The 27,460-nt window shown below is 36.3% G+C and overlaps 1 protein-coding gene across 3 annotated transcripts in view; it reads left to right on the top strand.

Moving 5' to 3' along the window:
- ORC3 (origin recognition complex subunit 3) overlaps positions 1 to 27,460 on the top strand; it is a 62,314-nt gene that overhangs the window by 12,136 nt on the left and 22,718 nt on the right. For all 3 annotated transcript variants that reach the window (XM_082855530.1, XM_082855528.1, XM_082855529.1), the window contains exons 6-13: positions 325 to 476; positions 1,810 to 1,943; positions 3,951 to 4,110; positions 5,566 to 5,679; positions 9,456 to 9,589; positions 10,073 to 10,136; positions 20,453 to 20,569; positions 21,442 to 21,521. In XM_082855530.1, the coding sequence (XP_082711656.1) occupies positions 325 to 476; positions 1,810 to 1,943; positions 3,951 to 4,110; positions 5,566 to 5,679; positions 9,456 to 9,589; positions 10,073 to 10,136; positions 20,453 to 20,569; positions 21,442 to 21,521 (955 nt within the window). The remainder of the gene's footprint in view (positions 1 to 324; positions 477 to 1,809; positions 1,944 to 3,950; positions 4,111 to 5,565; positions 5,680 to 9,455; positions 9,590 to 10,072; positions 10,137 to 20,452; positions 20,570 to 21,441; positions 21,522 to 27,460) is intronic.

Here is a 27,460-nt window from a genome sequence, read left to right as displayed (position 1 = left end):
AAACCTTTTGCTGTCCAGTGTAATTTAAATACATATTATTCCTAATATAATTTATAGTTTTCATGTTTGCACATTTGTTTAGGTAACACTTTTATTACAGACAATAAACATAAACTTTGGCCTAGTGTTAGTCTGAATGAATGAAATTAAAATATTAGGGAGAGGATACTAATGAACCTCAATAGTTAATATGTTAAATGTTAGATTAGGTTAAGTGTAGAAAAACACATTCTACCCAAATAGTGTAATATACTGATCAAGAAGTTTCAGGTGTTTTAGATGTGTTTTAATGGGATATGCTTTCTTGTGTTTTATGTTCTGCAGATATGAAACATTTTTTGCAAAAGCTGGCCTCACAGTTGATGGACTGCAATGTAAACGTGCAATCCAAAGAGAAAGAAAGTGTTCAGGTCACCCAGAAAAAGATACATTATTCAATGGATTCTCTTTCCACTTGGTATATGAGTGTCACACAGGTAAATGTAAACTGACAATTTTTTGCCAGGAAATTGGCATATGATTGAAGAGGTCTGGAATTATAGTAAACATAGTACTGTTTTGTTCTAATAAGGATATGTTTATGTGGCACTTGCTGTTAATTTAATAGAAGCTACTTATTTTTCCTAAGGCTACTAGAATTTAGAAATTTTCTTTTATCAGTATGTAGCCTAATTCCTGGGAGGTGTTTAGGTTCTTACGAGGCCATTTTATTTGTGGGAGAATGTCATCTAATGACAAAACAGCATCAGGAATTTGTTCTGCTGGAGATTCTATCTCTATCTTTAATGTCTTTATCTTTAACATATTATCTCTTAGGTTCAGTATTTACTTTGGTGCAGTAGAACCATGCTTTCAGTACCCACTGTCGACTTAGTTTGATGAGGAATGGTCATACACACACACACACACACACTCACACACACATGCACACACACATATATAATATATATGTAAATCTCCTTTGTTCCATGTTTAGAATTCTTGAGGAATAAATGCTCTGTAAGTAAAGTATGTTTAAGAAGCAAATACATAAATAGAAGTCTCATTCTACCATGACAGTCTCCGGTGAAACTAAATAACCTAGATGATTCATGGATAACTGCACCATAAAACCGCAGCCTTAGTTTATGATGCTGTGTAGCCAGATAGTATGGGAAAAGTTACTGTGGTGACATTTTCTGCAGAACGTATTTGCTGAAGTCATCATAAGTGAAGTTTATTTTGCTTTATATAGGGACTAAACTGGGTCTAATGCTTACCATAATATCTTAATTTGATCCACAGTTTTAGATTTTTCTAGAAATCAAATACTGCCTGCAATTTAGGTCAGAAATCTTTAAAAGATTGGGATTGGACCAGATGACATTTAAGATGCTTTTCAACTTGAAATTTCATAATAGTAGAGCAGCATGTAGTGTTATTCATTACAGTTTTTAATGAAAAGTACTGGTTCTCACTCCAAAGCAAAGCAAAATATAACATTGTACTAACAGAAAATCAATTTTATAGAAAATACTCTCGTCTCCCCATGCTTTTCCTGTCATTTTCTCAGATAGCAGAAAATATAAATATTTCATATGAGTTATAGATTTTACTGAACTTTTTTCTTCTTGGTTATTATTCCCATGTCAGACACAGAAAGAGTCTGCTAATAACTGTTGAAATGAATTTCTCTTTATTATGTGGGAGAAATAAAAGAAACAATGTTACTGTGAAATATGATGGAAGATATATCAACTTGTGGCATTATAACATTGTTTGGGTAGTAAAGTTTACTTTTAACTCCTTCTTTCCACAATGGCTTAAAAGAAGACTGACGTAAAAATGCCAAGAAAAAAGAGGACTCCTCCTAGCCAATGGCAGTCTCCTCCTGTTGTGCTTATCTTAAAGGATATGGAAAGCTTCACCACAAAAGTACTCCAAGACTTTATAATTATCAGCAGGTAGATGGCATATCTTCTGGCTTTTTTCTCAAAATTCTTCTTATTAAGAAAACATACAACTTTAATCAAAAAGCAACCTTTTGCAGAGAAAATGAGTAGCAGTTTACCCCTCATTTTAATACTAATGGATTGAAACCAGGATGATTTCAAATTCCTTATAAAATTGAATGTTTGAACACCTCCTATACGATTTTCATTTGCTTTTTGATCCAAAAATGAGAATCAAAAGTTAACCAGTTTTTAATTAGAATGATAAGGCAGTATAAAGTGTAGTTTCTCTCACCAAAGTTGTCTGTTTCGTACTTGCCCGCTAGATGGATGAACTACTCCAGGTTGAGATATTTTTGTCATGTCTTATTTTCTGATACCTGTCCACCCTTAGAAGCTCTGAGTTACATATGGCTCTACTGAGCAAGAATGTTTTTTTAAATAACATTATTTTATATGGTATTTCTAATGAGAAACTACTTTTATGATCTTATTGGGTCTTCAAGGAAATCCTGTGAGACTTGGAATTGAAGTAAAAACCCATTTTTTACAAATTTTATTTATTTATTTGTTTATTTTTGGCTGTGTTGGGTCTCTTTTGCAGTGCGCGGGCTTCTTATTGCGGGGGCTTCTCTTGTTGCGGAGCATGGGCTGTAGGTGCACAGGCTTCAGTAGTTGCAGCACACGGGCTCAGTAGTTGTGGCTCATGGGCTCTAGAGCACAGGCTCGGTAGTTGTGGCTCACGGGCTTAGTTGCTCCGCGGCATGTAGGATCTTCCCAGACCAGGGATCGAACCCGTGTCCCCTGCACTGGCAGGCGGATGCTCAACCAGTGTGCCACCAGGGAAGCCCTAAATAACCCTATTAAAAAACCCAGTGACATGCTTTTCCCATGGTACATTTTTTACAATATAAATTAATTTGGTTTCTTCTGTATGTTAACTTGCTTAATAGTTATGGCTACATTTGCCTAAAGCTGTATTGTGTGATAATCTAATAATAATTCCTACTTTGATAGTCTTTTTTTTCCCCATTTGAAACTAAGATTTCCAGATCCTAAGACTTCTTAATGCTAACACTGAACTGATTAACATGCTGAAAAAATGCACAATACAGAATAGTGACAGAAAAGCTCTGCTTTTTTGGAACTCAGACTTGTGACTACTTTTACCATCAAAAGTAAGAAAGAAGAACTTAAACAGTAAGATAGTTCAAATACTTCAGTACTATGAAAGTAGAACTGCATACAGCTAGAATACTGAAAAGCAATAGCTAATAAGAGGGAACAAGCAAAATTATCAGCTACGATACAGAGGGCTCTGACCTACAATAGCCCTCAGGGGTATTGATGTTTTACTCTGTGGAAGTCATTTATGTCCATATTGGTAATGCTAAGAATAAATCATGTTCAATAAGTTTGAGTTAAGACTGTGGGGAAAGAATGTAATATTTTTTTAATGATGTCCATTAAAAATATCCTACCTATTTGTAAGAAAAGTTTTCTAAAGCTTAGCTGTTATGCTGGGGTGGCATAGTGTCTGTTAGAAACGTCCATAAATAGAATAAGTTACCTTGAAAATTAGTGACCTTCATGTTACTGAACTCTTAAAGCATAGTCTAGATGTCTAACTGTGAGGAAGACTGTAGGTAGGGCTCAAGCTTTGGGCGAGAGGATGAATAGAGGATGAATAGCATTTAACGCCTCTTCTAACACTTGTTTTTGTATAACCTTAGAGGGAAGCAGTTGATCTCTCTGGACCACTATGTTCTTATTGCTAAAATGAGAGGATCTATTAATAGATTGATTTCAGAGCTAGAATGTCTGGGAAATAACTATTTCTGTGTTACTGTAACAGAGGAAAATGAGTGACCTAAAAATTTTTATTATTTAGAATGATCTTCCTTAGCCATGTCTTATAAAGTAGGCCTGAAAATAAAGGTGGTCTTATTTTAAACCATGGTGTATTGAAATATATTTGCTAAAGACATTGCACTTTTGCATCTTCCTTTGAAAAACTAGTCAGCATCTACATGAATTTCCACTAATACTCATTTTTGGAATCGCCACGTCTCCTGTTGTCGTCCATCGGATGCTTCCTCATGCAGTATCATCTCTATTGTGTATAGAACTATTCCAGTCTTTGTCTTGCAAGGAGCACCTGACTACAGTACTTGATAAGGTAAAAAGAAAAAATGTTACCAGTGAAATAGGATGAAACGAAAACTGCCATGGACAGTTTATAAATGTTAGTGATAAATTTCTCAGTATGATATTGTATATATTCCTTCACATATTTTACTATTTTTATTTAATGATTTTCTCATGTATAGTATTACCTCTTCACTTAAAATATAAGCTTTATGAAAAGAATGATCATATCTTTCTATATCTACCTACCTATTTATCTATCAACCAGTCATTACTCAATAGAAACTTACAGGTTTTTAAAATAAATTTTTGCAGAATTTAATGACTGCCTAGTAACAATAACAATGTTTTCACCCTTACTTTTTTTTTTTTTTTTTTTTTTTTTTGCGGTATGCGGGCCTCTCACTGTTGTGGCCTCTCCCGTTGCGGAGCAACAGGCTCCGGACGCGCAGGCTCAGCGGCCATGGCTCACGGGCCCAGCCGCTCCGCGGCATGTGGGATCTTCCTGGACCGGGGCACGAACCCGTGTCCCCTGCATCGGTAGGCGGACTCTCAACCACTGCACCACCAGGGAAGCCCCACCCTTACATTTTATATTAAATGATTTGAAGTTTTTCATGGACTCTTTCCTGTCATACTGCTCGTGACAAAAAGTAAATACCAACGCCTTCCCAGACCTTACCTCTATGTTTCTACCTAAGTGGAAATACTGTTCTTTAGTAGTGACCTTCCATGAACTGTTGCTAAACTCACCTCCTTGAAGATGTCCTTTGTGCTGCTCTGTAAGGTAAACTAACGACCACCTTCCACTTATTTAGTAACCACTTCTGCATTTTTTTCCCTTAAAGGTGGTAGCCACTGACTTTAGGGAAATTTTTTCCAGCTACAGTACTTAAAGTTGCTAGGTTGTTTCCAAATTCAGTTGGCCTTCTATCACTCTGTTTCTGTTTGAAAAGCCTAGTATGACTTTTTGTTTTCAGATGTAAAATCTTCAGTGTAGGCCATTGAAATGCAAATTCAGCTATTTAATATTTTTTAAATAGACACCTGTTAATTTGGGGTTTCTCATTCAACAGTACATAATGTGTTGTTACTCTTCGTTAATGTGCATCAATATGGATGAAAAAGAAATTTAATAACAAGAATTGCCAAAGCCTACAGCTTCTTCAGTGGCTTCTGTTGGGAGAAAAGAGTTTGTATAGATGATATTTTTTAATAGAATTTTTTAAAATTAGGAATTGAATGAAGGATGATGGATATCTGTGATTCTGAAGATATAGTATGAATAGCTTCTTTTGTTGTTGTTACTGTTGTATAAGTTTATTTAAAATTTTGGTTGATATCTGACCTAAAAAAATCTAGCTACTAGTATAGCTTTCATAGGTACTGTGTTTTGGTATCATTCGTTGCCTCATTATTTATACTTGATATTTATGAAGAGGGAAGACTAACCAGGAATATGTCCTGCCTCCCTTTTCTCTTTCAGCTACTTCTTACAACTCAATTTCCGTTTAAACTAAGTGAAAAAGTGTTGCAGGTTCTGACCAACATCTTTTTGTATCATGATTTCTCAATCCAAAACTTTATAAAAGGACTTCAGGTAAGAAGACACTAATGGGTTTGAAAATTCGCAAGCTGATTCTAAATAATTTGCATGTTATTTCAGACTGACTTTTTAGTGTGATAATTGGGCATTTTAAATGGCAAAATCTGAATAAGTAAGTTCAAGTTATATTATTCTAGATTCTATGGCTCCTTTGTTACTTTGCAGCAAAATGTAGAAAATACGTTAATTAGAATATCAAAAATGGAAAAAGACCTCTCCATTCCAGTGATTCTTAACCATTTGGGGGTGAGGAGGAAGGGACCTTTATTTTTGAGAATCTGATGAATGCTAATGGACTTTCTACCTAGGAAATGCTATATATAAGGGGTCAGCAAACTTTTTCTCTAAAGGGCTAGATATTAAATATTTTTGGCTTTGCATGCTACATGTGGTCTCTGTTGAAAGTCTTGTTACTTTTTTTAGTTTTTATTTTTTTTGTGTGGTATGCGGGCCTCTGACTGCTGTGGCCTCTCCCGTTGCGGAGTACAGGCTCCAGACGCGCAGGCTCAGCGGCCATGGCTCACGGGCCCAGCTGCTCCGCGGCATGTGGGATCCTCCTGGACCGGGGCACGAACCCGTGTCCCCTGCATTGGCAGGCGGACTCTCAACCACTGCACCACCAGGAAAGCCCTTGTTATTTTTTAAAAATAACCCTTTATAAAGGTATAAAAATAATTTGTAGTTCCTGGACCATACAAAAATAGGCTATGGGCTCTAGTTTGCTGTGCCCTGCACATATGTGTGTGTGTTCATTTGTATTTATTCCTATATATTGTGAATGGATTTTCACTAAAGTTTCATAAATTTCAAGAAGAAAATTCATGAACTTAGCTTCATAACACCTAATCTAAAAAAGGACTCCATTCTCCAGTTGTTTCAAAGTCGATAGTATTTCCTTCTTTCGGCAACTACCTAAAATAACTTAGCAAAGTATAGTCGTGAACACATGCCAGTTGTCAGGTTCATGAAAACCTATGTATTAGTAACCTTCAGTACAAAAGTGCAATATGGTAATACCTCATGTTTGTGTAGTGCCTTGAAGATTATAAATTATTTCTCATATGTGTTCTTCCTCTACATTAAACACTATAGTATTTTATTACATAAGAGTAAGCTGTTATGGCTAATATGTGTCATTTTTTTCAACTTAGACTTTTTAAAAAGAGTATTTTAAAGCAAGAAAATATTATTTACCTTAGCAATATGGAAAATTAAATGAAATTGAGATGTAACTTTCTAATTTATTTCTCTCATTCATTTCATTTTACTCATTTGTTTATTTACTCATGAGTGTTTATCACGGGTCTACTCTAAGTCAAGCACTAAGCTGAGCCCTGGAGATACAGAGGACCAAGAAATCTCTGTCTTCAACTTGCTTATTTAGTGAAGCAGGCAGAAGAGTAGAATGGCGGTTACTGTTCTGAGTAGTCAGTGCTGTTAAAGAAACATGCCTGGGGGTCCATAGGAGAACAGAAGTGTATCCTAAGGAACAGGAGCTAGCTGGGTCAAAATTGGAAAGGCCCCAGTAGAGGGAGAGACCTCTGTTAGAGGGCTACTGCAGTTACCTAGATAAGATACAACAGGGGCGAAACAGGTAGTGATAGTGGGACTAGGGAGAAGGAAACAGATTTGAAGATGAGATAGAATCTTGTTACTCGGTGGATGATAGGGTGAGTAAGAGAGGAGCATCTTACAGACACATAGGTTCTAGCTTGGCAAATAGTTTGGAGGTTGGTACCCTTTATTAAGTGTACATGCTAAAGTAAACAGCCAGTTTGTCAGAAAAGGATGAGTTTGTTTTTATGTATGGTAAGTTTAGGGCATGTGGGATATAAAGGTTTGGTACCCAGGAGAAAGATCTGGACTAGAAATATTTAGGATTTATCATTAAAAGGTGATGGTTGAAGCTGTGTAATGAGGATGAAGTCACCTAGAGTGAGGAAAGGACCAGGAGTAGAGCCCTAAGGCAAGCTGACTGTGTGAGTGAGCAACAGAAAAGGAGACTAAAAACAACAAGGAAAACCAATAGAGGGGAGAGATCACTGAAGTTAAGGGAAAAGAAAATATAAACTGTAGACTCAAATACCATTGAGAAAGTGAGTGAAGAAAAGCATATTAACCAGATTACTTAATCTTTCTGTTTCTCAGTTTTCTCATCTGTAAAATGAAGGGATCTGATTAGATGATTTTATAGGTTCCTGATAATTTTTTTATGCTAGGCATTTTGCTGAGTAGTAACATTGCTTCATTAATATGTATTATTCTCAGTTTTGCACTTGGAGAAACAAAGGCTTAGGTTAAGTAGCTTGGCCAAGGTCACACAGCTAATAAGTGGCAGAGTCTTTAGACCCCATTTGTCTAGTTTTCCTAATCATCAATGGGAAATATGTGTAAGTTTTTACTTCTCTGTAGAAGGTGCAGTAGGGCATATACATTCGGTATATGGTTGAGTCCTTCCCTTATTAGGTGGATATGTTAACCAACTTGTTAATTGACCCAAATATTGGGAACACACTTGGACCGAATACTTAAGTGTTACTGGGTTCTTGTCCTGTCTGTAGCTCTGCTGTAACTCATGTGACTTAGTCCCTTTCCTCCTCCCCAGCAAGTCCGTTATCGTGTTTGGTCTTTACTTTTCTCATGTTTAAAAAGTAGTGTTAACATTGGAATAAATATTATCACATTAATATAATTGGAAATATATAAGTAAGAAATAAGATCATGTTGATATGTGCAAAAATACTTCAGCACCTGGCATGAACAGTTGCTTTCTATTTTGTACTTGTTTCTAAGTTAGGCTGGCCCTTTGCCTTATAGCCTTATTTTGGAGGATGGACTATTTTGGACTATTTTGGAGGATTTCCTCTTGCCTTGGATATCTGGTCTTCAGCTCTACAGGCTCAGAAATTCATTATCAGTTTACCCAGGAAGGATCAAGCTCAAATACCTTAAGACTGATATATAAGCTAGCATGTTAATTTATTAATTTGTGATGCGGAATGCTATTTTCCAGGGACCAGGGTGTGTTTTGTCCACTATCTAGGGAACTGTCTCTTTGGTACAAGGTATCTGGAAAAACCAAACTGGTCATGAGAAGCTTGCTTAGATTCAGAGCTTTTAACATGTGGATAGTCTTGTAAAATATATCTTACAAATTATGGTAGGATCTGGAAAATTAATCACCCTTGTACTGCAGAGACCACAGCATTCTAGACTGGAATACATGTATCTACCAGATACTGTACCATCTTTTCCTCCATGAAATAAAACTAAATTTAAAAAGATACATTTTCTTTGGACGTCCCTCATTTTTCATATTGTTTTTTATCAGTAGGCAAAATTTCTGCTATTGTAGCATTTTTATTTATTTAGCAGACCAGTTTTTACACTGATTCTAGATTGGTATTTTCTTATGAGTATTTGAGCATCTGTTAGGCTATTAGTTCACACCACAGTCACATCCCCACCACATTTACTGTTATTGTAAATGAGTTGCTCCTGCAGATAGCTAAGTTATTTATATTAGTTTCTTTTAGTTTCTACTTCAGACATTACAATTTTCTGACCTTGTCGACAAAATTGGAGTCTTAAAATATTCAAAGTATATAGCCATTTGTGCATTATTTGCATTGCTATTGTGACATTATTAAATATAATAGTGCCATAAATATTTTTGCTGTTTAAAAAAAACCTTAAAATTGAGCAAATGTAGGACAAAAGATTTACTGTCAAAATACAGCAAATATATTTAATTTTCACATTTCTTTCAGCTTTCTCTATTAGAACATTTCTATTCCCAGCCCCTCAGTGTTCTGTGCTGTAATCTCCCAGAAGCCAAGAGAAGAATAAATTTTTTATCAGATAATCAATGTGAAAACATCCGACGTCTTCCATCGTTTAGGAGGTAAAAAGAGAAGTACATATTTAACACATCTTATAAAAGAGTTTGGGGCAAAATAAGGGATCTCAGACCCAGTTATGTTTGAAGTGGGTAGAGGGAAAAATAACTTCTTTGTTTAGAGCAAAATAAAACACTTTTGTTTTTAATTGAGACATTTCTTTGTTGGATTTGAACACTTGGCATAAAGAAAAATATTTTTACAAGGGGACATAATTTGCAGGTTCTCCAGAGTCACTTTTTATAAGTAACATTTCCTATTTCTGGAGTTTATGGCTTTTGTTTATTATTAGACCCCTAGACTGTGAAATGCAGCTGATTTAAGGAGTTAAAAATGACCGTAAACCATGACTGTCATCTTGAACTTATGTTTGAGAAGAAATAAAAGAATGTGGCCGCCAATCTACAAAGTTCTTTCTTTCCATATACTATTCAAATATTTAGAATTCTAATTTTCTCTTTTTGTGTATGGGATGGTAAAAATTTTAGGTACGTGGAAAAGCAAGCTTCAGAAAAGCAAGTTGCACTGTTGACCAATGAGAGATTTTTGAAGGTAGGAATATGGATATATTTGTTTCAGTGTTATTCTCTTTTTCTTCTTCATGGAAAAGAACACGCACATAAAATTTATTGAGTTAATTTTATTTAAAAAAATTCGTACATCCTAATATGCTTTGCACAATGAAGTATTGGATCTTGATAATTGTATAGGAATGTGACTATTAAAGGTGACACAAAACTTCAGTTCTAAAAGGAAGACTTTTTTTTTAAATCAAGTAATAAAACTGGCACATGAGGTTTCTCCTGTGGTCTATTTTGAAAACACTTGCAGATCTCAGCTTTCTTTCCACTTAGCAGTTTTGGAATCTGTAGGCGGTCTCATTTTAGTGTTCTTGTAAAGGCTGTCATAAATAAAAACACATAGAAACCATGCAGCTTAGAGACCCACTGCTAAGTGGGTATTGATTTGATTTGAAAAAAACGTCATTACATATTGATAATATAGTGCCGGGAAAGAAGTAATGAGCTTAGAAAATGATGAGTTAGCCATACAACACAGGGAATATCAAAAGAGGAAGTTTTTTTTTCCTTCTAAAATAAATAATACTTGGACATGGTACATAATTCAAAAGGCAAAGTTAATATACAGTGAAAAGACTCCCTTCCACCTTTGTTCTCCAACTACCCACTTACCCTCCCTGGATACAGCCAGTGTTACTAGTTTCTTATGTATTATTCTAGAGATATTCTCCACATATACAAGTAATTATATATATTTTGGGGATTTACTCCTCTGTCTTACAGAAGATAAGTATATATACTATTCTGTACCTTGTTTTGTTTTGCACTTAATCTTGGAAATCATTTTATATCAGTACTAAAGAGTGGCATTGTATTATTATTTTTGTAGATTACCTTTTTTTGTTGTGTTATAGTTGATATACAATATTATATAAGTTTCAGGTGTACACCATACAGTGATTCACAATTTTTAAAGGCTATACTCCGTTTATAGTTATTATAAAATATTGGCCATATTCCCTGTGTTGTACAATATATCCTAGTAGCTTATTTATTTTATACATAGTAGTTTGTACCTCGTAATCCCCTACCCCTGTCCTGCCCTTACCCGCTACCCTTACCCTACTGGTAACCGTATCTGTGAGTCTGTTTCTTTTTTGTTATATTCACGAGTTTGTTTTATTTTTTAGATTCTACATAAGTGATATCATACAGTATTTGTCTTTGTCAGACATATTTCACTCAGCATAATACCCTCCAAGTCGATCCATGTTGTTGCAAATGGTAAAATTTCATTCTTTCTTATGGCTGAGTAGGTATTCCCACTGTATATATATTCACCACATCTTCTTTATCCAGTCATCTGTTGATGGACACTTAGGTGCCAGTATATTGGCAATTGTAAATAATGCTGCTATGAACATTGGGTGCATGTATCTTTTCAAATTAGTGTTTTTGGTTTTTTCCGATATATATCCAGGAGTGGAATTGCTGGGTCATATGGTAGTACTATTTTTAGTTTTTTGAGAACCCTCCATACTGCTTTCCACAGTGGCTGAACCAATTTACATTCCCACCAACAGTGTACGAGGTGGTTAGCTTTTCTCCACATCCTTGCCAACATTTGTGTTCTTTTTGATGATAGACATTCTGATAGGTGTGAGGTGATATCTCATTGTGGTTTTGATTTTCATTTTCTGGATGATTAGCAATGTTGAGCGTCTTTGCATGTGCCTGTTGGCTACCTGCATTTCCTCTTTGGAAAAATGTCTATTCAGTTCTGCCCATTTTTTAATCAGGTTGTTCGTTTTTTGAAGTTGAGTTATGTGAGCCGTTTATATATGCTGGATATTAATCCCTTATCAGTAATATAATTTGCAAATATTTACTCCCATTCAGTAAGTTGTCTTTTTATTTTGTTGATGGTTTCCTTTGCTGTGCAAAAGATTTTAAGTTTAATTAGGTCCCATTTGTTTATTTTTGCTTTTGTTTCCTTTGCCTTAGGAGACAGATCCAAACAAATATTGCTGCGAATTGTCAGAGTGTTCTGCCTATGTGTTCTTCTAGGAGTTTTATGGGTTTCAGTCTTACATTTAGGTCTTTAATCCATTTTGAGTTTATTTTTGTATGTGGTGTTATAGAATGTTCTAGTTTTATTCTTTTACATGTAGTTATAAGAGTGGCATCATATTTTATTGAATGAATTTACCTTCATTTATTTAACAAGTCCCTTACAATTAGAATGCATAATGTCACACTTATTTTCATACTCTTTATAACTTTTTAAGGAAAAAGTTATTAGAAAATTGTAATAAAATTAAGATGAGATTGAAGTTAAGCCCTAGTGCTCTGTGGGTTTTACTGATACAAACTATTTTCAAATTTTGAATAAAACAATATTAGTTCCTAGAGGGCATGTGTTCTATATAGGTAAATACTAATTTACCTCCTTTTGTTTTAATAAATTTATTTATTTTTGGCTGCATTGGGTCTTCATTGCTGCACGCAACGAATTATGGCATACATAATTACAATGGAGAATCGCTTTTATTAAATGTTATTTCTGAGGCAGAATCCACACTGAGCCATAATATATAATCACTTCTAGATTGGGTTTAATAATCATTTTAATAATCTCTGTAATCTTTTCAGAGCAGTATAGGAAGTCTTCAAACCCTATTTCAGTAGAGAAGAAACTTAAGAACCAGTGGGAGAGGATGTGTGCATGTTTATTGAGTTTTTCAAGATTAGGTAGATTAGCTCTGTGCTGAGTCAGCTAGTTGCCAAGTGCATTTCCTGCTAGAACTTTCTGTCAAGAGTATTTTCAGAAGCCCGGAATAGATTTTTTTTTAATTAATTAATTTTATTTATTTATTTTTGGCTGTGTTGGGTCTTCATTGCTGTGCAGGCTTTCTCTAGTTGCAGTGAGCAGGGGCTACTCTTCCTTGGGTGCACGGGCTTCTCATTGCGGTGGCTTCTTTTGTTACAGAGCACGGGCTCTAGGCACGCGGGCTTCAGTAGTTGTGGTGCGCGGGCTCTAGAGTGCAGGCTCGGTACTTGTGGCACACGGGCTTAGTTGCTCCATGGCATGTGGGATCTTCTTGGAACAGGGCTCGAACCATGTCCCCTGAGTTGGCAGGCAGATTCTTAACCACTGTGCCACCAGGGAAGTCCTAAGGAATAGATTTTTAAAGAGTACCTTTAACCATTGAGATAACAAAGGGAGAGAATGTCTAGGCTGGTCTGTTACAGAAATAGCCTGACATTTAGCTTTGCTTTTCTGTAACTTTTTGTGTATTTTCTAAGCATTTATTTACGCTGTGCTTGTATTTGTTGCACTTATCAGCCCTGTTTGTTATTATCCTTGCTGTATTCATTTTGGGATCACATATTTGATCATTTAGAGGCATATTTTCTTGAGACTTACATAGTAAGAAATATGAAGGAGCACAAAGATTTGTACCCTTAACCTGAAAAAGTCATCTGCAGGCTACCTGGTAAATTCAAAAGACAGAAGATATCTCTGAAAAAAATCAATCAATATGTCTGTTGATTTTTCTGGTTTAGAGCAAAAGTATCTTTGACTATTCTTATAATGCTTTTCTTTTTCTCTTTTTATAGTTTTGTTTTAAAATACATGATAATTTTATGTATATTTTTGTATAATAAAAAAAAATTAAAAGAAACTCCATATGATAATCAGTAATATGGTACTGCACGATACAGGGGAAGATCCTGATCTTGACCTCAGAAATCTTGCGTTTGAACTCTAGCTGCTCCTCGATGTGTACTTAAGGAAATCAGTTACCCTATTTAAGCCTCAATTTCCTTATCTCTGAAATTGGATGATAATTTCTTAGTATGATTTCCTCATAGGATTAGTGATAATCAAAGCCTGTTCAGCAAGTGAGAGTGAGTTAAAAACAAATAGAACAATAAAACTTATAAATGTAAATCATATTGTTACTATTTATTTTTCACTGTAATAAAAATTAAGATCAATATAAATATACTGTTTTATATATTCTATAACATACATACTATATATAATACTCTGTTATACGGTCATATCGATTATATAGTTATATAGACTTACCGACTGTTAGAATTGATCATTTTGTACCCATTTTCTACGTTCAGATTTCTAAGACATAGACCTCATCGTGTTATTGAGAGAAATTTATACTCTTTATATCAAGATTGTCTCTGCCCTAAAAGTCTAGTTTGCTTTCTACTCTGATAAACTAAATGAGTGATTCTCAGACCTTAGCATACATCAGAATCACTTGGAGGACTTGTTAAAACAGAGATATCTGGGCTCCATCCCCAGAGTTTCTGATTTTGTAGTCTTATGCTGGGCCCCAGGAATTTGCATTTTAGCAAGGTCCCAGATAATGCTGATGCTGCTGGTCTGGAGACCATTCTTTAAGAACCACTGAATTAGACTCACTCCCTAGAAGGAAACATTATTTATTGTTTCCCTTACCCTGTTTTCTTAAGTGTAGAACTAAGCTACTAAATTTCAACCTAAACAAATTATTCATCTCAATTATCCTCTGACTGGAATCAAGATGTAAAAAAAACCCCAAAAAGACAAAAAAACTTCAACTCCCTTAAAATTATGGACCCTTAGTTTCATAGATACTGCTTTGAAATTGTGTACCAGCTTTGTATTTCGTAAACTTAAGGAATGAATTTTTTTAATGCACTTGTAAGTTTAAAAATTTAGCTAACCCAATCATGTACATTTGTAGAAGATTCACTAAGAAGTTCAAACAAAGGTGGGACCTTAGAATCTTTACTCTTTCATCATACAGCTGATGAAAGAGTAAAGATTCTGTGCGTTTTCTCATTTCTGAGTAGTCTGTCATTGAACAGTTGTACAGTGCAGCTGGGTACAATGGCCAGAACGTGTACTCTGATAATCAACAATCAAGTTCTTCTAAGTTTAAGCAGAATAAGCTTGCTCAAACTCCCATTAATTCAAACTTCTGATAACTCAGTAGCTTTCAAAGCCTTCAGTAGAAGTTTAACCAAATAATCTTTAAAGTTCTTTTTGGCTCTAGAATGCTAAGATTGTATTTACTTGTTCATTAAACAGATTAATAATATTTTTTTCTGACTGCTTAAATCATTTAGATTCCTCATTAAAATTTCATTTTAGTGCATAAGTTTAATTGAAATTAAATTTGGTAAAATATTATGGTAAACAGCTGTAGGTTTTAAGTGAAATAGGAATAGTGACTAGATATATTTTTACCATGTTTTTGCCCCATAGTATTGCTTTAGTAATCAAGCTTTCTTTTTTTTTAACTTAAATCTTTAATTTATGAAACTATATTTCATGAGAAATTGAGCTGTCAAAAGTGCCTTAAACAGGACTTTCAAATTCACCATAATTACAGAGATACAATTTTTACTCTTGCTTGTGCCTGAAATTTTGTTTCAAGTCAGGTGTTAAGGAGAGCTTTGAAGAAGATTTTGGCGTCATATCACATTTGCGTAACTTATCATTATCCTATAATAAAAAAAACCCTAGTTCTTGAAATACTGGAAAGATTTTTTTTTTTTGGCTGTGCCAGGTCTTAGTTGCAGCATGCAGGATCTTTTAGTTGTGGCATGTGGGATCTTTTAGTTGTGGCATGTGGGATCTAGTTCCCTGACCAGGGGTGAACCTGGGCCCCCTGCATTGGGAGCATGGAGTCTTAACCACTGGACCACCAGGGAAGTCCCTGGAAAGATTTTTAATAGTGAAAAATTCTCTTCCTTTCCATGAGCAAATGTTTTGCGTTGGGGGGGGGAGAATATTAACAGCTTTTCCCAATTAGTGGTTTTTATGCATTGTCCCAATACCGTATCTAAGATTAGGCCCATTTTAATCTTGTGCTCTCTATACCGACCACATGCTATATTACTAGTAATGAACTGCTATTCATGTTGGTCCTGTCTTGCCAAGAAATTACATTATCCTCAGTATATTTAATGAGTGACTAATTCCAAGTACTTCATCTAAGAAAATCAATTTATGTATTTTTATTCAAATCTTACTTAAAATTATGTGGCATGTTCTCAGCCCTTAAAGGGTTAAACTTCATGGTATGTAGAAAACTTAGATTCAGTCTCTTGCAGGTGACAGTTGAAGTTTTATTATTCTGACTTTTAATGTTTCATGCCACTATGCCTATGTGCCCAACTAGATTTTAACTCCATTGAGAGTGGGAAGTAAGAGAATGTCTTAGAGTTGTAATATATTACTATTACAAAGATAATCTGATTGAGCATGCTGATTTTACAAGTGAGGAACTGCAGCCAAGAGAAAGGAAGTGAAATATCTGAAATCACAGAGCAAGTTAGTGGTAGGGCAAGGACTTCTGGTCACCATTTAGCATGCTTATCATGTGTTTGTTGCAGACCGGCCTTTCACGTTTGCCCATGCCTCTTCTTTCTGTTTCTTTTGGCAGAACCAAAGGGCAGAAGGAAGGGGGAAATCTATTAATAATAGATTTATTAATAATAAAAAGAAAAGAGAAGGAAAAAAGAAAACCACTGCAAACAAACTACCAAACGTGATCAGACAAGCTAGGCGTTAGCCTGGTAGTGTGTGAGGAATTGACACTTTAAATCCAAACCCTTCATCACGTGCTTCTGATGTAAATGCTGGGGTAGGAGTATGCAGGACAAAAGCCTGAGACAGATGAGAGGACTGGCACTAAGGCCACTCACGAGCTGGGAGAAAACGGTGGTTTGCTGTTCTCTAGGTAGCTGCCATGTGATCTGGGAAACACTGTCAGCCAAAATTTCTCTCTAATGAGAAAAATAACACTTAGTTCTATCAAGATGAGAAATAAGAAAATGCTGTGTTCTTGGACAGCTGATGCGTTTTCATCCAGAAATTCAATATGTTTGTTTTACCAGCTTTTCATGATCTGAAAGGAATAAATTGCAGAAATTTAGTCACTTTTACATACTTCCGTGTAATCTTCTTGAGATCACTCTTCACCCCATGCATACCATTCTAGACAAGAAAGTGATAAATACTGTGGAAATAAGAAGAGAAATAAATGCAGAAACTAAGCATCATGGCAAATGTAATTCTACTCAAGTTTTCTTTAGCTATCTATATATATATATATTTAAGTTTTACATAGTCATTGGCTTCTCCAAAAAAAAGTAACTAGATCAGTAATGATAGAGGCCTTGTCATGTAAGTAAACAATAATACATGAATGATTTTTGAATGAATGACAGAATTGAAGTGATTGGAGATGGCTGATTTAAAAGGGTGTATTACACGTTGACTGGCAACTGACAGCCTGCTATAAATGTGATTTTTTAGGTCCATAGTGGTTTTTGTTTTTAATCTGAGGCAACATTTACAAATTGAGATATTTTACATCACAAATTCTTCTTCTGAAAAATTAGTTAAGTCTGGCCCACACCCAGCAAGACAAAAGCGGTTGCTTTTATTTAGGAGAGAGACTGCGTATTGGCCTCCATTCATTCACGCACTTCCTCATTCAACAAGTATTTTTTGAGTGACTACTGTATGCCAGGTATTAATCTAGTACAGGACTGAACAAAACAGTCAAAACCCCCTGCCTTTGTGGAGCTTATCTGTTACCAAGATGAGTAGGTAAAATATCTATGTTAGTGATAATTGCTAAGGTGAAAACAGTGAAAGGAAGGGAATATGGACGGTGTGCATGGGGAGTGGGATTGAAATTTTAAATAAGAGCCTCACCAAGAAGGTGACTTTAATAAAGGGTACTTGTAGAGCTTGCCACGCAGGAATCTGTAGGAAGAGAGTCCCAAGCAGAGCAACAGTAAGTGCAAAAGACCTGAGGTTGGAGCATGTCTGGAACGTTTGAGGAAGAGCAAGGAGGTTGTTTCTGTTCTGTTTTTCTTACAGCACACTGTTCCTGTATCTGTTTCAAAGATCAGTAGAGACCAAGAGGTCTTCATTTTTCAAGAACAGAAGAAAACATATCTCTTTGGGAAATAATAAATATTTCTACGCAGTGTATCTCTGTTGAAAAGGACCACCCTAAACACAACTATGAAATAAAACAGTGGCAGCTGTGACTACGGTACAGAAAGGATGCCCGAGGAAAACTTTAATGCTTGGAAAACAGGAGTACTGTTTCAACAGGCTTTGCTTTTGTATGAGCATACTGTGATGCTGCTGTAATGTGTTTATTAAGTGGGAAATTTTCTCATACATTAAAACCAGACTTAAGTTTATGAAAAAGTGTTCCTAAAGTGCATCAGGATTGTTGCCCTGCCTAGATAAAGGCATTTGCAGATAGGTATCTCAGCAAGACAAAGAACTTAGAGAACAGGTTACGTGAAAAAGTTAAATTAGTCATTTGTGATGTTTTCTGCTGCAGCTGATAAGCACACAGATATAAATAACAGTGGAATCTTTCTTATATGGAGATTAGGTTCTAAAGTCAGCACATAAAGCAAAGATTTGGGATGGTCAAAATTATTCTTGAAAATCTCTTAGAAAGATATCACAGATCTTCTGTCAATTAAGTCCCATGTAGCCGGTTTTATTTCCAATGTTGGAACCAGAACTCCATTTCCTCACATGAAATAGTCTGCCATATTATAGGAACAAAACCAAACAAAATGTTTTTTAAATGCTAGCATTCCACTCAGCACAGGGATGTGATCCACATTCTGGGAGAAAACATGTTCGTATCCCTCCTCTCACACTTATTCTAGGGCATATAGTTCCTTGAGCGTGTAACATTGCCCATACTGTGTCAGGTATTTCTTTTCTCTCCACATACAAGTAAATTCAGTGAAGATGGCATTCATTTCTACTGTATCACCTAGTTATTTGTATTTACAGTTACTCCACAAAGCAAAAGTAATAGGTAGTGCATGAAGCAGCAAGAAGTATGATTATTATTCAGTAATAGATTCCTTTTTCTCCAGAATATTGCCCCTGTTTAAAAGCTGTTTAATCACATCAAGGCAAACAGTTAGTGGCTTTATGCAGTCTTTGTCATAGCTTACAGTGAAAATAGAATTAAAGTATACCTTGCCAGTGGTGGTTAAAATACCCTTTGTTATGATAGGAGACCTATATTTTTGAAATTCCAACAAACTCTGATACTGGTGGGAAAACATTTTGATACTAAAATCTTTTCTTTCATTTGCCCTATGCTTTCAGATAATGGTCCATAGATCGCTGACCAAGGAATTGATTTCTGAGTTAGAGTTTAGGAAAATATATCAGATTTGTTGGTTTATATATGTTGGATTTGCTTGAATTTATTGATATCTGAGGTATTATTTTCTGCATGGTTGACCACTGAAAATAATGGGTATCTGCAAGATATTACTGAAAAAAAAGACAGCCCAGTAGTTAAAGTCCTTTATTTGACTTCTCATTGGATAAAAAAATTTGAAGACCATGCCACAGATCATAATCCTCTTAAGAAAATGTTACAGAAATAAGCAGTGATAAAAGTATTTGAGGCCTGAAAAATGCTTGATAGGACGTAGTGTTTTAAAATCATTTCTAAACCATTTCAGAAGGTTCTAGAAAACATAATCACTTCCAGCCACCCCCCGCCCCCAAGAAAAACCTTTTGAAACTGATTTGTGAGCTCAGTCATCCCATAGGTTTCTTAAGACACTATCTCCCATATCATACTTGTTGGATTCTAAATTATAAAGCTTGTTGGCTTCACATTGCTTTTTCAATTTTTCTTCCCCTTAGTTGGTAAAGTGACTAAACCAGTATTGGAGATTCCCAGCAAAAAGCAGGGGTTTACACCTGCAGTATTTCTTCTACAGTCTCTCCTTCTTCCCTTTCAAACACAACTTTACCAGGACTTTAAGAAAAGCATACATACATCTTAAGCGGAACCTCAGCAACCGTTAATTACATTGGTAGTGGGTGCTCTGGTGATCTCCTCACCCTTCTGATGCCAGTGAGGTAGAGGGTGATGGGCATACCTTGCTGTGGTACACACCAGGTGACTAGCATGGGCAGGCATCCCACGGGCGCTCTTTTGCACACTTGTATTTTGGGGGCCAAGTTATTGTGGCAGTGCTGTAGTAGGAGGAAATTAAATTACAATATTAATTTTGGTGTGTGTGAAATATCGCCAGACTTGACACTAAATACAAAATATCCAGCCTTTATCCTAGATTTTGTGTGCATTAAAAATGCTCAGGATTAAGGTTAATTTGCAATTCTGAATCTTCTCTCATCAGTTTTCTGGAAATTTTATATATATATACCCATGAATTAGATTTTAGTATTTTATTCTTTTAATTGCTGGCTTACATATTTGTAATGTATTCTATTTTTTTTTTTTTTTTTTTTAGGAGGAAACACAGTCATTACTAGAAAACCTGCATGTTTACCATACAAATTACTTCCTGGTTTTGAGATGTCTTCATCAGTTCACCTCTTCTCTTCCCAAGTACCCACTGGGTCGACAGGTAACCAGAACTTACTCATTTGGAATCTACAAAGTAGGAATATTAGTGGTTTTTTGCTTTGAGTTTGGTAGCATTCAGGCATCAGAATTTGAAATGGATCCAAATCTTGCAGTGAGTACGCAATCTAAATCCATTCCAGCTGTATACTTTACTCGTTATTGAAACAGTATTTTTTGTCTGATGGCCACAACTAGAAACAGCCACATGAATCCAAGTGGTGTTTCTTTCTCTCCAATGTACATGTGCTAAGGCATTTAAACTTGTTTTCTTTAACATTTCTTTGTCACTTATACTGAGAGAGCTGATCCTCCACTTTAGTGAAATGGAAAAAGGAATCTGTTTGAGACCATTTAATGGTTAACCTTGCATTACGCCCAGAGCTAAAGGGAGGCAGTTTAAGAATTTGCTCCTTGCAAAATTATGCTCTGCTGGCCTTCGTGTCATAGCATAAACCTGTGAACCACCTGTCAAGTGAATGCAATGGAAGAATTCTGTATTCCTAAATCTTTGCATCCTTAACTCAAAAGGTTTAGAGAACAAATATAAATATGTAAGAATGACTTGTTTATAAGACATTTTCTGCCATTAAACCTTTTTAGTAATCACATCATCATTTTAATAATTTTCTTATTACAAAGTGACCGGTGATATCAGCAAATCCCAATATGGTCTCATTTTGCTTTCATGTGAATGGTGTTTTATGTAAATGCCTGATCCATGTGATATATGCCAAGTCTGTTGTCATCTACAGAAAGTGGCTGTTTTTAATGACATTATTTTTTTTGACTTGACCATTTATGATTTTTCCAAACATAGTGTGCAAACTTAGGAGATCACTTTTGATTCCTCACAAGTGTGCTGTTCACTTCCAGATCAGAGAGCTGTACTGCACGTGTTTAGAAAAGAACATACGGGATTCAGAGGAGTATGCATCGGCTTTGCAGCTGCTGAGGTAGTTTGTTTTTTTCCTTTTTTGTCTGCTCTAAGCCTGCCAATAAGTAACACCTGCCTCCAGAACTCTGCCTGCCAGGGAGTTTCATAAGTAGCCATGTTGTAGCTAATATTTGTACATGTCTTGAATTTATGTTTGTAGCTTATAGTGTTTTTAATGTAGCAACCATCCATTTCTTTGCTGGTTTTACCTTGTTTTTGAACTTCTGATTTTTTAAGTAAAATGAGTGTTTATTTAGTGAAATATTGACACTACACAGGGAGAACTTAGGTATGGATCATTTCTATCCAGCCAGCTTGCTGTCATGGTAGGGAAGGTGGTCATGGAAAGCAAGCTCACATGGCCCTGACCTGGTTGGGCAGAGGAGCAGCGTCACTGGGTGAAATGCATCCTGTGAGGGAGGCCACGGCTGATGCCTTCTCCCACCTGAGCTGGCTCTATCCACATTAATTTAATATTGGCTAAGTCATAAATTATTTGTCTAATATTATATGAATAAATAAGATATCTTGGTATTATCAGATATCAAAGATCACTTACTATCCCTGACAAATTTACCTTTTAAAGTTATAATTATTTGTTTTCCTTGGCTTTACTTCTTATATGTATGGTGACTTCTTAGTCTTTCATAAAAATAATGACCACGTGGATAGTGAGAAAAGGGAAATCAAGTGGAGTTAAGTTTCTGAACACAGTCTTATAGTTTTCTTCAGTGAATATAAATGCTTATATGAAAATATCATAAAAAAGTCTGAGAACTGAATATTTATTAAGTCTTGGCTTCCCCTGGGCCCACAAGAAAAGAACAGATAGGCACAGTAGGAGGAAAATTCACATTAAAAGCACTTTAAGTCCGGAGACTTAATAATACAAATGTTAGTAATCTAGCAGGTGCAGTTTAAGATAGGAAACTAATTTTATGCTATCTGGAAAAATAACTCCTCATGGAAACTAGATTGCCACTGAAAAGCTATGTTTTATTTCATTTTTTTAAATGCCAGTAACAGATTTCTATGTATTTATATACTTCAACTGGAATGTTTCTGAGACTTCTTTTGTTTTCTATTCAAGTCAACATACTTATCTCAAACACCCAGTTGATTCTTGCTGGGTTTCCTCTTTAACCTTCGTGATTAGTAATTGCCTTCCTTTTCCAGTTGGGTATTTCCAAATTTGCAGATTTCTTTGTCAGAGAGGGACTTGTTCTTCTCCTTCTGTATCTCCCTGGCACTGGCAATCTTGGGGTTCAAGTCAGGGATCAAGAATGCCAGTTCCAAATTAGGGTAAGGAAATGTGAGCAATAATAGTAATGGTATGCACTATTGAACAGTAGTAACCAGGATTTATGAAGGCTTGCCGTGTGCCACGCTGTGTTGGGCACTTTCAGTACATTTTCCTGAGTAGTACTGAGTCTAATACTCAGTGCACATTTGTGGCAGACACTGTTAGCCACACTTTACAGCTGAGGAATCTGAAGCATAGAGAGGGTTTAAGTGATTTGCCTGAGATCTCATAGTTGTTGATGGAACCAGGATTCTAATCCAGGTCTGACTTCAAAGCTGTTATACTTTCCACTGTTCTTTGCTAAGCTCTAAAATAGGGATGTGGGGATCTGAGTAAAGCAGAAGCAATGAACAGAAAGCGAAGTTTCAGTCATTTTGCTAAGCTGAGGTCAGAAACATAGGAATATTAAAAACACTAAGGATCAAATATACAATAGCTGCTACAGCAAGGGCAGGCAAGAGTCTGGGAACTACGAGAGAGAAAGGAATCTGGCAACCTCCAAACTGGAATTCTTCTTTTTCCCTTTGTACAGATTAGATGTGGAGAAAAAGTCAGGGACACTCATCAGTTTAGGCATTCTAAGTAGGAAATATCTGAATTTAGGAAACCAGACATTCTTGTCTTCTGTCGTCAAATAATTGAAGTCATAAGAGAAAATAAGGTTAAAATGATCACTGAATGTTACTTTGGAAAGAAAAACTAAGGTACTGTTAGAAACATAGTCTAGTAACATTTCCAATTTGAAATTTTTGTTAAGAAGTACTTTAATGGCAATATTTCTCTTGAAAAATCCATTTTATCTGGAAACTGACATGTTTAAATAACCATAGATCTACTTGTTGAAATATTTTTTGACCATTAAAAAGTACTTAATTCCTAACATTTGTGTGGAACCACAAAAGACCCTGAAGAACCAAAACAGTTTTGAGGAAGAACACAGGTAGAGGCATCATGCTTCCTGATTTCAGACTACATTACAGAGCTATAGTAATCAAAACAGTATGATATTGGCATGAAAACAGACACATAGATGAATGGAGCAGAATAGAGAACCCAGAATTAAACCCATGTTTACATGGGCAATTAATTTATGACAGAGGAGCCAAGAATATACGATGGGGAAAGGACAGTCTTCAATAAATGGTGTTGGGAAAACTGGACCACTATATTCCACCATACATAAAAATCAACTCAAAATGGATTAAAGACTTGAACATAGAGTTGAAATCATAAAACTAGAAGAAAACATAAATGGTAAGGTCCTTGACATTGGTCTCGGCAGTGTTTTTTTGGCTTTGACACCAAAAACAAAGGCAAAAAAGCAAAAGTAAACAAGCGGGACTACATCAAACTAAAAAGCTTCTGCACAGTTAAAGAAACCATCAACAAAATGGAAAGGCATCCTACAGAATGGGAGAAAATATTTGTAAATCATATATCTGATGAGGGGTTAATATCTAAATTATATAGAGAACTCACACAACACAATAGAAAAAAAAATCTGATGAAAAAATGAGCAGAGGATATGAATAGACATTTTTCCAAAGAGGACATACAGATGGCCAACAGGTACATGAAAAGGTGCTAAACATCATTAATCATCAAGGAAATGCAAATCAAAACCACAATAAGATATTGCCTGTCAGAATGGCTATCATCAAAAAGACAAGAAATAACAAGTGTTGGACTTCCCTGGTGGCGCAGTAGTTAAGAATCTGCCTGCCAATGCAGGGACACGGGGTTCAAGCCCTGGTCCGGGAAGATCCCACATGCCACGGAGCAACTAAGCCCGTGCGCCATAGCTACTGAGCCTGCACTCTAGGGTGTGCGAGCCACAGCTACTGAGGCCACGTGCCGCAATTACTGAAGCCCGCACGCCTAGAGCCCAAGCTCCGAAATGAGAAGCTATTGCAGTGAGAAGCCCGTGCACCACAATGAAGAGAAGCCCCCGCTCGCCACATCTAGAGAAAGCCAGTGCGCAGCAACGAAGACCCAACAACGAAGACCCAACGCAGCCAAAAATAAATAGATAAATAATTTTTTTTAAAACAGACAGAAAAACAAGTGTTGATGAGGGTGTGGAGAAAAGGGAACCCTTGTACCCAGTTGTTCAGAATGTAAATTGGTGCAGCCACCATGGAAGACAGTGTGGAGGTTCCTCAAAAAATTAAAAATAGAGCTACTTTATGACCCAGCAATCCCACTTCTGGGTATTTATCAGAAGGAAACAAAAGCACTAACTCAAAAGGATATCTGTACCCCTGTGTTTATTACAACATTGTTTACAATAGCCAAGACATGGAAGCAACCTAAGTGTCCATCAATGGATGAATGGATAAGGAAGATGTGTGTGTGTGTGTGTGTGTGTGTGTGTGTGTGTGTGTGTGTGTGTGTGTGTGTGTGTATTATTCAGAAATAAAAAGAAGGAAATCCTGCCATAACACTGAACTCATAGATACAGAGGACAGATTGGTGGTTGCCAGAGGTGGGGGGGTGGGCAAAATTGGTGGTGGTCAAAAGGTGCAGACTTCCAGTTGTAAAATAAAGAAACCCTGGGAATGTAATGTACAGCAGGGTGACTGTAGTCAATAATATTGTATCGTGTATTTGAGAGTTGCTAAGAGAGTAGATCTTAAAAGTTCTCATCAAAAGAAACAAAAATTGTAACTACATGAGTTGACAGATGTTAACTAGACTTATTGTGGTGATCATTTCACAAAATATACATATATTGTATTGTATACCAGTAACTAATGTGTTATATGTCAGTTATATCTCAATTAAGAAATATTCACAAGGAACTTGTAATAATGTTGAAAAATGTCAAGTATTCATGAGTGGAAAAAGACCTATAGAATTTTATATCACAGTTATTTAAAAATGTAGGCAGCAGACACTGATGTGTGGAGAGCATGCATTTTTCTTTTTTTTAACTTTTTTGGCTGCGTCAGGTCTTCATTGTGGCACGTGGGGATCTTTGTTGCGGCACACGGGCTCTTTCTGTTGCGGCGCGCAGGCTTCTCACTAGCTGTGGTGTGTGGGCTTTCTCTCTCTAGTTGTGGCGCACGGGTTCCAGGGTACTTGGGCTCTGTAGTTGTGGCGTGTGGGTTCCAGAGCGTGTGGGCTTTGTAGTTTGCCTCACGCAGGCTCTCTAGTTGAGGCACGTGGGCTCAGTAGTTGTGGTGCGTGGGCTCAGTTGCACCATGGCATGAGAGCATGCATTTATAATATGTCATAATCTGACATGAGTACAAGGGTCCTGCATGTCTTCCATAACCTTTGCTCTCTCAGTCAACTCTTGGAGCATGAAAACCACATTCTTTTATAGGATATGAGTTGGTTAATTTTCACTCAACTGCGTGTCATTATATAAGGGTATATTTAAGTTAAAACACCATTTGGGGACAGAACGTGGTAAAAATTACGCTGAGCATTGAGCTGGGAGAGTGGCTTTTCCTCGTCAGGCATGAAAGACATTAAGAGGAAACATTGATCTGTTTTCTATTGGAGAAAATTTCTAGACAGCCACCTAAAAATCCAACACTAGACAGAGACTTTTTAAAATTTGAAAAACCATGCTTCAGTAATAAGGTTTTATGGGTTGACAGAAATCATAAAGTCCTCAACTTATAGGCCCATGAGAGCTCAGCTAGACTGAAGCACACTGCCCTCTGCCAGCAGTACCAGTGGAGCGCCACAGCAATGATTCTTAGATTGGGGGTAATGAAAAGTGTGCCCCTCTTCTTAGGAGAATTTACTGTGCCCCCCACCCTGTCAACTGAAAATCCCTCATCTAGAGTTATCCCATTGTTTTTCCCCAATAAGGAAACCAAAGCCAGAACCGTTGAGTGACTTTTCTGCAGTTGGCAGAGCTGGAATTTAAGTCCGAATCTTCAAACAAAGTTCAGTCAGTTTTTCAGCCCTATTCCAATTATTCGAGAGGTAGTATAAAAAGAAATTTATATGGGTTTGTGGCCAGTAGTCCATGATGAGAGCATACCCAAAATTTTATTTTATTATTTTTATTCATTTTTGTTTTGTTTTGTTTTGTTTTTGCGGTATGAGGGCCTCTCACTGTTGTGGCCTCTCCCGTTGTGGAGCACAGGCTCCGGACGCGCAGGCTCAGCGGCCATGGCTCACGGGCCCCCACTGTGCCACCAGGGAAGCCCCCCAAATTTTAAAATGAGCCAGCAGAGCAAGCTTCTGTGGCCTCAGACCCCCTCCCATCTTGACACTAGTCATCTTGGCACAGTGTGCAGGCATGTATATGAAAGGAGCCACAGTGTCTAGTCTGCTTATCCCAAGAGCAACGTTATGAGCTTGCCATAGAAACACATTTGTAAATTGAAGTTGAGTGATAGCTGAGGGAATTTACTTTAGGCTGAAAGAGATTATTCTAATTCCTGAATAAGGCTTTTGAGTTAAACAGTAATATATTAGCAGGTCAGCTCAGCTTTCATTGAGTTAAAAAAACATGACTCAAGTAATAATATTAACATTTGATCACTTTAGCTTAGTTCAAAGAGGCTAGAGATTTAGAGTCTAAATAATGCATTGTTTCTTGACTTTGCAGATCAAATTTTGATGATATTTAAAGATCTTGTTATGAAAAATGACACAGCTCCACAGTATATGAGGTGCTTCCTAAATAGCAA

The sequence above is a fragment of the Leucopleurus acutus genome (assembly GCF_964270905.1).
Source record: "Leucopleurus acutus genome assembly, chromosome: 15".
NCBI lineage: Eukaryota > Metazoa > Chordata > Mammalia > Artiodactyla > Delphinidae > Leucopleurus > Leucopleurus acutus.
Note: the sequence above shows the minus strand (reverse complement) of the source record. Positions and strands in the feature narration are given on the sequence as shown.